Here is a 13,268-nt window from a genome sequence, read left to right as displayed (position 1 = left end):
GTGGTGGGGGAGCCCCATTGAAAATATAATCTAATGGTCCAAAGTGTTTGAAACCAGCAAATGGTGAAACCCCAGTCATGAATGTATTTGGTTCATGGGCATATGTTGTTGTTGTTGCTGCTGTTGAGTCGGCTCTGATTCATAGCGACGTTATGTATAACAGAACGAAACATTGCCCAGTCCTTGCCATCAAACATGAACATGTAAACCCAGTAAATCCAGTGCCATCGAGTCAATTCCGACTCATAACGACCCTATAGGACAGAATAGAACTGCCCCATAGAGTTTCCAAGGAGCAGTTGGCGGATTCGAACTGCCGACCCTTTGGTTAGCAGCTGTAGCACTTAACCACTACACCACCAGGGTATTGCAAATGTTTCTTTCTGCTAGAAAACACTGTTCAAGGAAAACTGAAGGCACTAGGTTGTGGAAACACTTGCCAGTACTACCTCCAGGTACTCTGTTCTTATTCATTGTGTGATGCTGTAGCTGCCAAGGCAAGCTGCATTAGAGCCCACAACACTGCAGTTCTCAATGGAAACCTCCATAGGAAATTGGATGAAACATAGTGAGAGAGGAGGAAGGACAAGTTGGGAAGGGAAGTATGGCTGGTTATGACACCTGGTGTTGAACACAGTTCAACCTATCTACTCTCTGCCAATGAATGCAGTTGGGCCAGACCTGGACGTCAAAGGGTGAGATGGCCTTCCCCAAGGAACCCGGCTTGATCTTCATTCCCCTGAGAACACCACACAGTATTCCCTGTTAAAAAAAGAAGAGAACTAGGATTGGCAAAAGAGTTCAGGCTGGTTGCCACGTGGCAAGAATCACACACCAAATCCCCTGGCTCACAGATGTCGTTTGATGCTGCACAAACAGCCCGTGTTGGGAAGCAAGAAGGTCCACATTTTGGTCTCCGTGCTTTGAACCAACTCTACTGAGCTGACATTTGCTGCACCCGACATGGGCTGGCCCTGTTGTAGATACTGGCTAGAGTCCTCAGGAGTTCATAGCCTAGTGTGGAGGCAAAGAAAGAAGCAGAGGAGCAAGGCTGGAGGCATGTAATGTGGGATGTGGGGTGCCTGTCATATGCCAGGAACATGCCAGTTTGCCAGGGGGAGCCATGAATCCATTCAACAAACATTTACTGGATGCTGTTGGATGGTGACAGGAATCTTGCCTCAACCACTTCTCAGGTTTATGTGAAGGATCTGATCTCGCTTGCTATTCCCTCTGGTAGCAATGCCCAAGGAGCCCTGGTGGTGCGATGGTTAAGCACTCGGCTGCTAACCAAAAGGTTGGCAGTTGGAACCCAGTAGCTGCTCTATGGGAGAAAAGACTTGATCTGCTCCTGTGAAGACTACAGCCTAGGAAACCCTACTGTGCCCTATAGGGTCTCTACGAGTCAGAATCGATTGGAGAGCATGCAACAGCAGCTATGCCCCACCCCCTTTGTCTTCCTGATGAACTTTATTCCTTCCTGACAGTTCTTTCGAATGTCAGTCTTTCTATGGCTAAGAGCTTTACAATCAAAGAGACCAGGGTGTAAGTCTTGACTCCACTACTTGAGAGTCGTGCCATTTATCTCCCTTAATCTCTTCCTCTCCAAAAGTGGAATAGTTATAACACTTACCTCTCACGAGTGCTTGTGAAAACTCTTAATAAGTGCCTGGCACACACTAAGTGTTCAATAAATGTTGTTGTTAGGTGCTATCAAGTTGATTCCAACTCATAGCAACCCCATGTGGCAGGGTAGAACTGCCCCATAGGGTTTCCTAGGCTATAATCTTTTTTTTATTGTGCTTTAGGTGAAAGCTTACAGCTCAAGTTAGTTTCTCACAGAGAAATTTAAGCACACATTGTTATGTGACCCTAGCTGTTATCCATATAATGTGACCGCACATTCCTCCTTTCTGCCCCGGATTTCCCGTGTCCATTCAATCAGCTCCTGTCCCTTTCTGCCTTCTCTTCTTGCCTCTGGACAGAAGCTGCCCATTTAGTCTTGTGTATCTACTTGAAACTAAGAAGCACACTCTTAACGAGTATTGTTTTATGTCTTATAGTCCAGTCTATTTTGTGTCTGAAGAGTTGGCTTTGGGAATGGTTTTAGTTCTGAGTTAACAGAAGGTCTGGGGGCCATGTCTTCTGGGGTTCTTTCAGTCTCCGTCAGACCATTAAGTCTGGTCTTTTTCCATGAATCTGCGGTCTGCTCTATCAGGGACTCTCTGTTTCATTCCCTGTCAGGGCGGCCATTGGTGGTAGTTCTTCTGGTCTCAGGCTGATGGAGTCTCTGGTTTATGTGCCCCTTTTGTCTCTTGGGCTAATATTTTCCTCGTGTCTTCGGTGTTCTTCATTCTCCTTTGCTACAGGTGGGTTGGGACCAATTGATGCATCTTAGATGGCCATTCACTAGCTTTTAAGACCCCAGATGCCACTCGCCGAAGTGGGCTACAGAACATTTTCTTAATCAACTTTGTTATGCCAGTTGACATAGATGCCGCCTGAAACCATGGTCCCCAGACCCCCTAGGCTGTAATCTTTATGGAACAGCTTGTCAGGTCTTTTCCCTCATGGAGTTCCTGGGTAGGTTTGAACCATGGACCTTTCAGGTGGCAGTGGAGTGCTTAGCCATTGCACCATGATCACTTCTAGCTATTACTCAGCCTCCAACAAAAGTCAGTTGGAAGATTCTCCTTCTGTAGTATTTCCCCCCATGCTTCTACTGTAGTCCACAGGACATTATAATTATTTCTGTTTCCATTGGTAGGTCATGAGCATCCTGAGAATAGCAACTGCCTCATTCATCTCTGCGTTCCCAGCATGTAGCACACTACCCACCTAATTACAACAACAGTAGTTACAATGTGAGCACAAACTATGGTCTGGGGACTGTGGCCAGAGCTTTATATACTTCTTTACATATACCTTATCACAGCCCTGTGAGATCAACATTGCAATTCTCATTTCAAAGGTTAGGAAGCTAAGCCTCAGGAAGGTTGAATGATATGTCTAAGGTATTATGCCTATAATTAGCAGGGCTTGGACTTGAATCCATTCTGAGCTCCTAGGAGATGAAGCTCTTTCTCCTCTGCCATGTCGCTGTTCATACTGTTGTTATTAGCCGCCTTTTAGTCAGCCCCCAACTCGTAGCTACCCCACGCACAATGGGACAAAACACTAGCTGGGCCCGGTCCCATGCCATTCCCATGTTAGGTTGTGGATTGTACCATTATGATCCATAGAGTTTTCATTGGCTGATTTTTGGAAGTAGGTCACTAGGCTTTCTTCCTAGTCTTTCTTCCTTAGTCTGGAAGCTCTGCTGAAACTTGTTCAGCATCGTGGGGGCAACTTGTCAGCTGCTTAGCATCATAGCAATACACAAGCCTCCACTGACAGACGGGTGGTGGCAGTGTCCAAGATATATTGATGGGAAGTGGAACCCGGGTCTCCCACATGGAAGGCAAGAATGCTCACACTGTAGGTACGTGAAAAATGTTGTATGGATGAGTGAATAGGTGTGGAAGTGCTTTGAGAAATGAAGCACCATCTGGGTGTAAGGCAATATTCTGCTGTTCCAAATGACTGATGCAAAGGGACTGGTTCGTGAGTGTAGTGCCCAGTTCTTCACTCCCCACTCCCATCTTGCCCAAACACAAACTCAAGTCAGGACCTGTTCCTGGCCTAGAGGCATACCAATTAACTGATTTATTTTTGTTGCAAAAATCTATCAGACATACGGGAACTGGGACTAGAGCATCCATTTTGCTATAGGGTCTGAGATGGGATGGGAGTTATGCCTCTGTCAACCACATGGATAGTAGGAAGATGAGGGGAAGGGCTTCCATCTGGCATGGAAAGTGGATTAAGAATGTGTTGAAAGAGTGATACCCACCAACCTCATCAATGGTAAAATTCTTGAGGTTTGAAACCTACATGATATTCTAAATACTCTGCCCACCTGGGGGCTTAGTGACTAGTGCCCTCTTTGGGACCCTTGTGTGTGTGTGTGTGTGTGTGTGTGTGTGTGCACATGTGTCTTTGGTGTATACAGAAATCTCTCCCCCCCACCTGCTAATGTCCCACCATCAGACCTGTGCGTTGTCATCAGAAACACCCAGAAATGAACTTCTGGAGTCCTCTCCCACGCTGCCTCTGTGATTGCTACCTTGAGAAGGGATGGTGGAGTGGGCAGGACTTGTTGGTGGCCATGTTTTGCAGAACACCTCCTATACTACTACCATGCTTGGGTTCCCTTTAGCTAACGATCATAGGAACAATGGCAAAATGTCCTCAGACCCCTTTTAAAGTTCTTTCCAATCGTTTTCAGCACCTTGGTCCCTTGATAAGTTGATGAGTTGTGAATTGCCTTTCTGCAAACTGATTTTGGGCAAATTAGCCTAGAGCTCTTGAGCCTTCCATATGCTTCTAGCAATCTTGTGCCTCTGAACACCCTTGTGGCCTGACTGAGCTCATCTGGGCTTAATGGCTGAGCACACCCAGATTGGCCCAGAAGTGCACTGTCCACCTACCGTTTCCGACTGTCCGTAGGCCTCGTGGATCAGAATGCCTGTCAGTTTTTTCCACTTCTCTAGCTCCTCGGGTAGCAGAGCCTCCCCGCCAGTACTGCAGTGCTCCAGGGCTGGGAACTTGAGACTGAGGGGAGCACAAGGAGTCACAGATTTTGGGTAGGGCCTTGGAGGCTGCCCCATGCCCAATTGCACTAAAAGCAAATGCAGTTTTGTAACCTGGATTATTCAACCTCTTCTTCCTTACTTTCTTACACACCTTCTAGGCATTGTCAAGTGGATGAGGGAGAAGACCTCAAGGACATGCTAGAATGATAATAAAACTGTACTGCCTTCCATGGAGGGTATGTGTGATGGTTAGTGGTACGTGTTTAGTGGTACATATCAACTTGGCTAGTCTATAATCCATAACCCATTGCCATTGAGTCAATTCCAACTCATGGCGATCCCTTGTGTTACAGAGTAAAATTGCTCCATAGGGTTTTCTTGGCTGTAATCTTTACAAAAGCAGATTTCCAGGCCTTTCTTCTGTGGTGCTGCTGGGCAGGTTCAAACTGCCAATCTTTAGGTTAATACTTGAGGCTAGGTTTTTTTTTTTTTTTTATAGTACCCAGTTATTTTATCAAACACTAATCTTGTTGCTGTGAAGGTATTTTGTAGATGTGGTTAACGTCAACAGTCACTTGACTTTAAGTAAAGGAGACTGACTTTGATAATGTGGGTGAGCTACATCCAGTCATTTGAAGGCCTTAAGAGCAAAAACTGAGGTTTCTCAGAGAAGAAGAAATTCTTGCTCAAGACTGCAGTGCTAACTCCTGCCCAGCCTACTAGCCTGCCCTACAGATTTTGGATTTAAGAACACAATGTTTGTATCAACTCCTGCTGAGTTTCCAGCTTGCTGGACTACCTTATAGATGTCAGACTTGTCAGCCCCCACGATAGCATGGGCCAATTCCTTAAATAAACTTCTTTATATATATGTATTGGTTCTTACTGGTTCCATTTCTCTGGAGAACCCTGGATTGATATAGTGGTATGTTAACTGAAGGGGTTTTTATATCCCTGAGTGGGATGTGAAAGTTAGGGTTTGGAAATGAATTGCTCAAGACATAAGGGAGGACAGGACTGAGTGAGGGAGAATGGAGAAGGGTCACAGGTGGCAGCATTGAGAGAAGGGATTTTGGAAAGAAGTCAGAAATGAACATTTGCAGTAGTTTTCTGGGTACATTGTGTGATATAAACCTACCCCCAAAAATCTTCCATAAAGAATACAAAAACAATCACAAAATAATGATTGGGTTTCCTGAAGAAGATGAGGAAGTGATTGAGGGCTGAGTAACAGCTGGTATGGGGCTGAGTCAGGCCAGATCTTGGGGATAAGGGAGATAACAGGAATCTTATCACCTTTTCATCTTTGTCACTCTCTTGTACGTACAGAGTTAAGAGTGAGGAGCCAGAGGGCTAATTTCATTTAGGGTGTGTCAGGAAGTTAACTTTACCCAAAGAATTTGGCCTTTGTCCTTTGTTCCTGAGAGATAACCTCCAAAACCTTGGACTTTCCCGGATGATTGAAGAGTCATTGATTGAAGCGCCTTTGATGACCTCAGCTGAAGGTTAATGACTCATGTTGGGTTGGGGCAGACTACAGCAGAAAGACCCACTTCGTGGTGTGCTGTCTACCTCAAGATACCGACCAACCTCAGAGGAGAGAGGCTAGAGTTTGAATTACATAATGAGACCCCCCCAATAAATCTTGGATACTGAAGTTCCATAGCCTTCCCAGTTGGTATAGATGTTGATGTTTGTGAGGAGATAGTGCATTTAAGACACAGAAGCTCTGTGTTGAGAACCCTCACCTTAAGCGTCGTTTGTTCGTATCCTTTTTGCCATCATAAAGCTGTAATCATAAGTACAGCATTTTCCTTGAGTTCTTGAGTTGTTCTAATGAATTATCAAACCCAAGGGAGTAGTGGAAGCTAGCAAGTCAGAAGCAGGGAGCTTGGGACCCCTGAACTTGTGGCTAATATCTTGGGGGGGTAGAGGGAACCCCTGAATTTATAATCAGCAGATCAGAAGTGATGATGTTGTACAGGGGACTCCAAGATTGTGTCTGGCATATGAGGTCTTGGGCAGACTTGGCTGTCTGGAGGACTGTGCCTTTTGTCATGTGAGGTCTGACCTAGCTCCAGGTAGTTAGCGTCAGAGGAAGAGATGCTGCCTGTCTATTTGGTGTCAGAGCAGAAGTGAGGCAGAGGGGAACAGAGTTGAGTGGGAACTGAATTGATCTCATTCAGTTGGTGTGAGAAGTAGAATTGATTTGATATTTATACAGGCTATCTTCCTCATTCTTCTAGAGCTTTGCCCAAAGTGGGCAGTATCTTGGGTAGGGTCATTAGTCAGGCACATGCCCTGATTGAATTTTTCTGAGCTTGGACAAAGGCCACCATCTGAAGAATGATGTAAAAAGCAGCTGTAACGTGAACTTTGAAATACACATGGAAACAGAACCCAGCTAGACTGAGGTTCCACGAATACAATGAAGTTGCATTTCAGCGTTAGTTTTCAGAAACGTAGTCATTAGATTTGATGTTTTAACTCTTACACCTAAAATAACATTAGCACTGATTTTTGAAGTTCAGTTTCAGCCATTTCAACTTCAGAGTCTCTAAAAGTTACATAAATGCCCATGAGGTTCAAAGAGCAGATTTCAGTTTGGCTAAAAATTAACACTCCAACACAGGGAAATTCAAAAACCAAACTACAATAAGATCACACTGCATACCCACCAGATTATGAGGTATTAAAAATTAAAAACTGACAACAGCCAAAATTGGCAAGGGTATAGAACAACAGGAATTCTCCTAATCTTCTAGTGGGAGCATAAATTGGTTCAATACTTAAGAAAATATGTGGTAGTATACAGTGTTAATGTGACCTCGCCATTGCTCTGCTAGAAAAAGCCCTACAGAAATGTCTGCTTGTTTGCACCAGGGTACATGTATAAGAGTTCAGTGCAGCATTATTCATCAATAGCCCCAAACTGAAAGCTACCTAAATATCAATTAATGGTAGAATTGATTTTAAAAATTGTGCTATTTTTATAAAATGGAATATTAGGCAGCAATGCAAATAAACTAGCTATAGCCGTATTCCACAGCATGGGTACATGTTAGAAACATAATGTTGAATGAAAGAAGCCATATAGAACAGAATGATGTATGAAACATATATAAGGTTTAAAGGCAGGTATATCTGAATTATTTGTTTAGGAATATTTCATTAAAAGGTAAACTATAATGGAGAACAAGGAGGTGAACACCATAAAAGTCAGTATAGTGGTTTCCTTGAGGGGGGAGACATATGGAGGTCTCTGGGATACTGGCAGTGTTCTATTTTTGTGACTTAGTTGGATGGTTACACAGGTATTTTCTTCCAGTCAGTTCATTAACCTGTACATTTATGTTCTGTGCATTTTTCTGTATGTCTGTTATTTCACAATAAAAATATTTTAAAAAGAATAAACCCACAATGATGCAAGGCCGACTGAGTGTTTCTCTAGGTTCTCTGGGTCTGGAGTCAATGAACTAATTAGACTGGCTGATGATTTTCACCATCGTCACTTAAAACACATTCAGGCACACGTGCACAGACTACCCTCAAAGAACCAAAGGAGAAAACAACCATGATGCCTCAGATTACTTAAAATCCTACCCAGAGACTGATGTTACCAGCCACTTCTACTATACCTGGTGAAATTCTGCTGCATAATCATTCTATAAATGGTCGGTGCACCAAGGCATTGGGTGATGGGATATTTGAAGAACATCTGGAAAGTGAGAAGAGAAGGGATTGTATTTTTACAATTAAGATAAAAACTCTCAGCCAATTCTTAGCATTGTAGTTCTGACCTCACCTCTAAGAAAGCCCGTTTATTGACTTGTTAATTTATTCAATATCTGTATATTGAGCCTGAATTTTGTACATGGCATTTGGTCATGTGCTGTTGGGGAAAGTAAGAAGAATAAGATAAATCCCCAACTCTTATGGAGACCAAAAGAAGCCCCGTTGCTGTAGAGTCAGTTCTACAGAATAGAACTGCCCCATGGGGTTTCCAAGGAGCAGCTGGTGGATTTGAACTGCCTACCTTTTGGTTAGTAGCCAAGCTCTTAACCACTATGCTACCAGGGCTCCTCTTAGGGAGAGTAAGTACTAATAGAAGGGGTAAGACCGGACTCAAATGATAAGGCAGAATTTGGTAGGTATCATGAGAGAGATGGAAACCCTGGTGGCGTAGTGGTTGAGCGCTACGGCTGTTAACCAAGGGGTTTGCAGTTCGAATCCGCCAGGCGCTCCTTGGAAACTCTACGGGGCAGTTTTACTCTGTCCCGTAGGGTCGCTATGAGTCGGAATCGACTCGACGGCAGTGGGTTATGAGAGAGATTTGAAGCCTATCCTTAAGGACATAAAAATACAATTGATTTTGAGTCAACTTCGACCCATGGTGATGGTGATGTCATGATGATGGTGTGTCAGGGTAGAACTGTGCTCCATAGGGTTTTTTTTTTTTTTGTAAAAATTTAGATAACACATTTGACAATTCAACGTTGTTTACACGTGCAATTAAGTGACACCAATTACATCAATCATGTTGTGCAACTATCACCAATATCTATTGGGTTTTAATTGGTGATTTTTCAGAAGTAGATTGCCAGGCCTTTCTTCTGAGGCACCTCTGGGTGGACTCAACCTTTCAATTAGTAACTGAGTACATTACCTATTTTCACCACCCAGGGAGTTTATGAAGACAGAGCAGATTATATTCCTTCTGGTTGGGTTGCCTGGGAGTGGGGGTTTGAAGGAAGAGAGGGCATTTAATTGGGGCATTAACAAAAGGAGAGGGTGTCTACAGGCAGAGAAGTAGGGGAGGCCCCTGAAAATAGATGGAATAACTGGAGCAAAGTCTCAGGGGCTGAAGAAACATTTAAGCGTAGTCAAGTAATATGGTTTATTTAGATATATAGGAACTGAACAAGAAATAACATTTAAGCAGGATGAGGTTAGTTGGAGCCAGATTATGTAGGGTCAAAAACGTCTGAGCTTTAACTTCGTTTGGCTGGAAGTGGGATGCTTTCTGGGTTTTAGATCAGGGTGGAAATATGCTAGGAGAGTGAGAAACAGTAAAGACGAGAATGTGGGTTTTGAGGTCTTCCTGGTCAGAATTTAAATCCTGACTCTGTTACTTAAATTTTCTGCAACTCTGCTTCTTCCTCTGTCAAATGGGACTATCCACTGCTTGCAGCACCATGATGTGACATAAAGGGCACTTTGGGGAAACCTGCCTCCACTCTGGCTCCTTTCTTCCCCTTCAGTATCTTGACAGGCCCACGCGACCCTTTTTTTTCCAGTAAGCTACTTTGAAGTGGCTTTCTGTTACATACACCCAAGGGAGCAACGCTAAGCACGTAAAGATTGAAGATAACATGTGTCAAATGTCTTTTCCAGAGCCTGATGCTTAATAGGTGGTCACCAAATATTGGCTATGATTATTACAGACTAAGTTGTAATTTTGAGCCCTGGTGGTACAGTGGTTAAAGCACTCAGCGGTTAACTGAAAGGTCAGCAGTTCGAACCCACCAGCTGCTTAGCTGGCAAAAGATATGAGTCTGCTTCCATAAAGATCTCCAGCCTTGGAAACCCTTTGGGGCAGTTCTACTCTGTCTTATAGGATTGCTATAAGTTGGAACTGACTCGACGCCAGGGGGTTTTAAGTTGTAATTTCTAACTCATCTGGGTGCTTTGCAGCTTCTGGTGGCAGGGAGATAGAGAGCAGGAGGCTCTTGTAGCATATCTGGCAGGAAGGACTCATTTGGGGGAGTGGGCAGAGAGGACATGGAAGGAATATTTTGTTTTGTGAACTTTGGTTAGTGAATTTATAATTAACTTTGTTTTTCATTTTAGCCAACATTTTCTATCTTCAATCAGAGGAACTGAAAAAATAAATTAAAATAAAAACATTATTATTCAAAATTCACAAAAGTAATCAGTGGAAAATAAATCTGAATAATTAAACTTTCAAATACTGTTTTTTTTTTTTTTTGTACATTGGTAGCATTAATACTTTTGAAATTATCTAATCTTAAAACTACACTAAGACTTTTGGGACACCCTATATAGTGGAGAATGAACCCTGGTGGTGCAATGGTTAAGCACTCGGCTGCTGACGGAAAGGTGGGTGGTTCGAATCCACCCAGAGGCTCTGAGGGAGAAAAGACCTGGCGATCTGCTTCTGTAAAGATCGCCTGCACCCACCAAAACAAAACAAAACAAAAACAAAACCTTTTGCTGTCAGGTCGATTCAGACTCACAGTGACCCTACAGGACAGAGTAGAACTGCCCCATAGGGTTTCTAATACTGTAATCTTTAAGGACGCCGACTGCCACATCTTTCTCCTGCTGAGCGGCTGTTGGGTTAGAAGTGCTGACCTTTCTGTTAGGAGCCGAGTGCTTAACCACTGCACCACCAGCCTAGGGAGCCCTATATGTTCAGTTCTAATTTGATTCTGTCACTTGGGGTCGGAATCAACTCAGTGGCACCAAACAACATACAGTGAGGGAGAATTAGACCTGGTGAGAGGGGGAAAGGGTGGAGTCATTATTGTCTTTTCTGCAGCTTTAAACCTGTTGAGTTTGTATTTCGTTCTCCAGACTTGCTGGACTTGAAGAATTAAAGAGGCCCTTTTAAAGAGTTAGACTTAAAGAGACTGGGAGATGCCACCTGGAGAGGCCCCTACCCTGGTTGAAAGTTCTCTCCCCTTTGACCTCGTTTGGTATGCACAAACATTTTTCCCTGCTTGCTCACAAGTTTTGTTTCAGACATTAAACAAAGCCCTTTTGAATAGATAAGTTTAAATGTTTGGGCGTTCCTTATGTCCTGCTCTGATATGACCTGATGGTATGTCCAAATATATAAAGGATCCTTTGTTTTGTTTCTCTCTCTCTGTTTGTCTCATAAAAACTCCCAGCCTTTCTCTGTCCAGCAGAGCATGTCTCACTGAGACTGTGCTGCCAGTTCATGAACCTTTTCTGAAACCATATAAACTCTGGAAAATTAACTTCATCAGAACTTTTTAAGAAGCCTTAGAGACTGGCTGGAGGTAGGCAGTAAATCATGATCACAGGCAGGAGGAGAAATTGGCAAAACTGGGATAAGAAGTTCCATTTGTTATATTCCAAGCTCTCTGCTTTTGAACACTTTACTATACTAAGTAACACACAACACAATACACACACACACACACACACACCCATGCTAGCTATCTGGTTGAGCCAGGAACCAGAATCCAGGAGACCCAGGCTTATTCTGGTTGTTTTAATTTCTGTTTCTCAAAATGTATGTTCCAGGTCTCATGTCCCCATAGATCTGGGGAAGGGCCCAGAAATAGGCATTTTCATCAAGGTTACATCTTGATGTGATTATGATACGGTGACTGTGATTCAGTGCTCCACGCTTTGAGAAACCCAGAACCGGGATTATATACTGCTAATGGGCTTCTTGCCTAAGGAAAATATTTCTCAGGAGAGTCCAGCTTTTGGCCTTGAAACATTGATTTCTTCCAACTTTGTTGATACTGAAAGGTTATTCTGCTTACCTGTACAATGATCTTGGGGTCAAACTGGGGCAGATGATGGATGAAAACTGTAGCCCCTGCTGTCCATGGTTCAAGCAGGGCCCCTAGGATAGCCATAATCCAGCCTGGGTCTGACAGGCACCAGATGATATCAGACGTCTTCAGCTGTAGAAGTTTCCTGCTAGCTCCAAAATACAGTCATCTCAGCTGTGTGATTGGGAGCTGGGGACTCTGATTTTCAGGTAGGAGTACATCCCTCTTACTCCAATTCATGTGATTTGTATGGGGCTGATCCACCCCTCTCCCCCAGGTCCCAAATGTGTGCTAATTAATCAGTCATATTTCCCACGAACAGAGCTGAGAGATGGAGAGATGAAAACCTAATGCAGGTGCTCTCCAGACATGTCTGAAGCCAAACCCTGGACTTCTCTCTTTCATGAGCCAATAAATTCCCTTATTTCCTTTTTGGCTTAAAGAGGTTTATGTTGGGTTTTCTGTCATTTGCAATAGACAGAGAATCCTAATTAAGACACTATCTTGGCGAGGGAGTGGAAGCAGTTATCCTAAGGGCAATAATTTATCCGTGGTTGGAAGGTGACATGGGGGAGGTTTCTTATTTCTCTACCTGAATTCTATAGCCTGGGAGGGAGCTTTGTGTGTATGGCTCCTTAAGGAAACAAGACTAACTCTCCTACTTGCTGGCTTTGGCTTTGAGGAGCTTTTCTATTAGTGGGGAGTGGCTTTGATGAGTCATCCACACTCCCTCATCCTATCTCTCTTAGGGTTGTGGCACATCCATAGAAAATTACTAGTTATGGGGTGGTGGTGGCGGGGGGTGTGAACCTTTCTTCTGAGCTTCAGTACTTCCTCCGATTACCCACTGGACTGCGTATGTCTTCTGGGATGTGTCTCAGGCAACTCAAGCTGGCAGATCATAATCTCTCCTGCCTTCCTTGAGCTGATTCTCCTCCAGTGTTCTCTGTATTTCATTGAATGTCATCACCATCCATGAAACTGTCCAAGCTAGGAACTTAGGAGTCAGCCTTGACTCTCTCCTCTTTCTCACCTTCCACATCTAGCCAGAAGCTCTTGTTGACTCTGTTTCCTAACATCT

General features: G+C 43.7%; 1 protein-coding gene across 2 annotated transcripts in view; it reads right to left on the bottom strand.

The window, feature by feature from the left end:
* ACSM1 (acyl-CoA synthetase medium chain family member 1) overlaps positions 1–13,268 on the bottom strand; it is a 61,659-nt gene that overhangs the window by 19,811 nt on the left and 28,580 nt on the right. Inside the window, exons 6-9 of one of the 2 annotated variants that reach the window (XM_049904910.1) lie at positions 12,176–12,335; positions 8,273–8,352; positions 4,530–4,653; positions 682–762 (exon numbers count right to left, since the gene is read on the bottom strand). In XM_049904910.1, coding sequence (XP_049760867.1) covers positions 682–762; positions 4,530–4,653; positions 8,273–8,352; positions 12,176–12,335 — 445 coding nt within the window. The remainder of the gene's footprint in view (positions 1–681; positions 763–4,529; positions 4,654–8,272; positions 8,353–12,175; positions 12,336–13,268) is intronic. The other variant, XM_049904911.1, reaches the window with a different exon arrangement.

Source organism: Elephas maximus, chromosome 12, assembly GCF_024166365.1.
Source record: "Elephas maximus indicus isolate mEleMax1 chromosome 12, mEleMax1 primary haplotype, whole genome shotgun sequence".
Lineage (NCBI taxonomy): Eukaryota > Metazoa > Chordata > Mammalia > Proboscidea > Elephantidae > Elephas > Elephas maximus.
The sequence above is the reverse complement of the archived record's forward strand: the minus strand, read 5'-3'. Positions and strand labels throughout refer to the sequence as shown.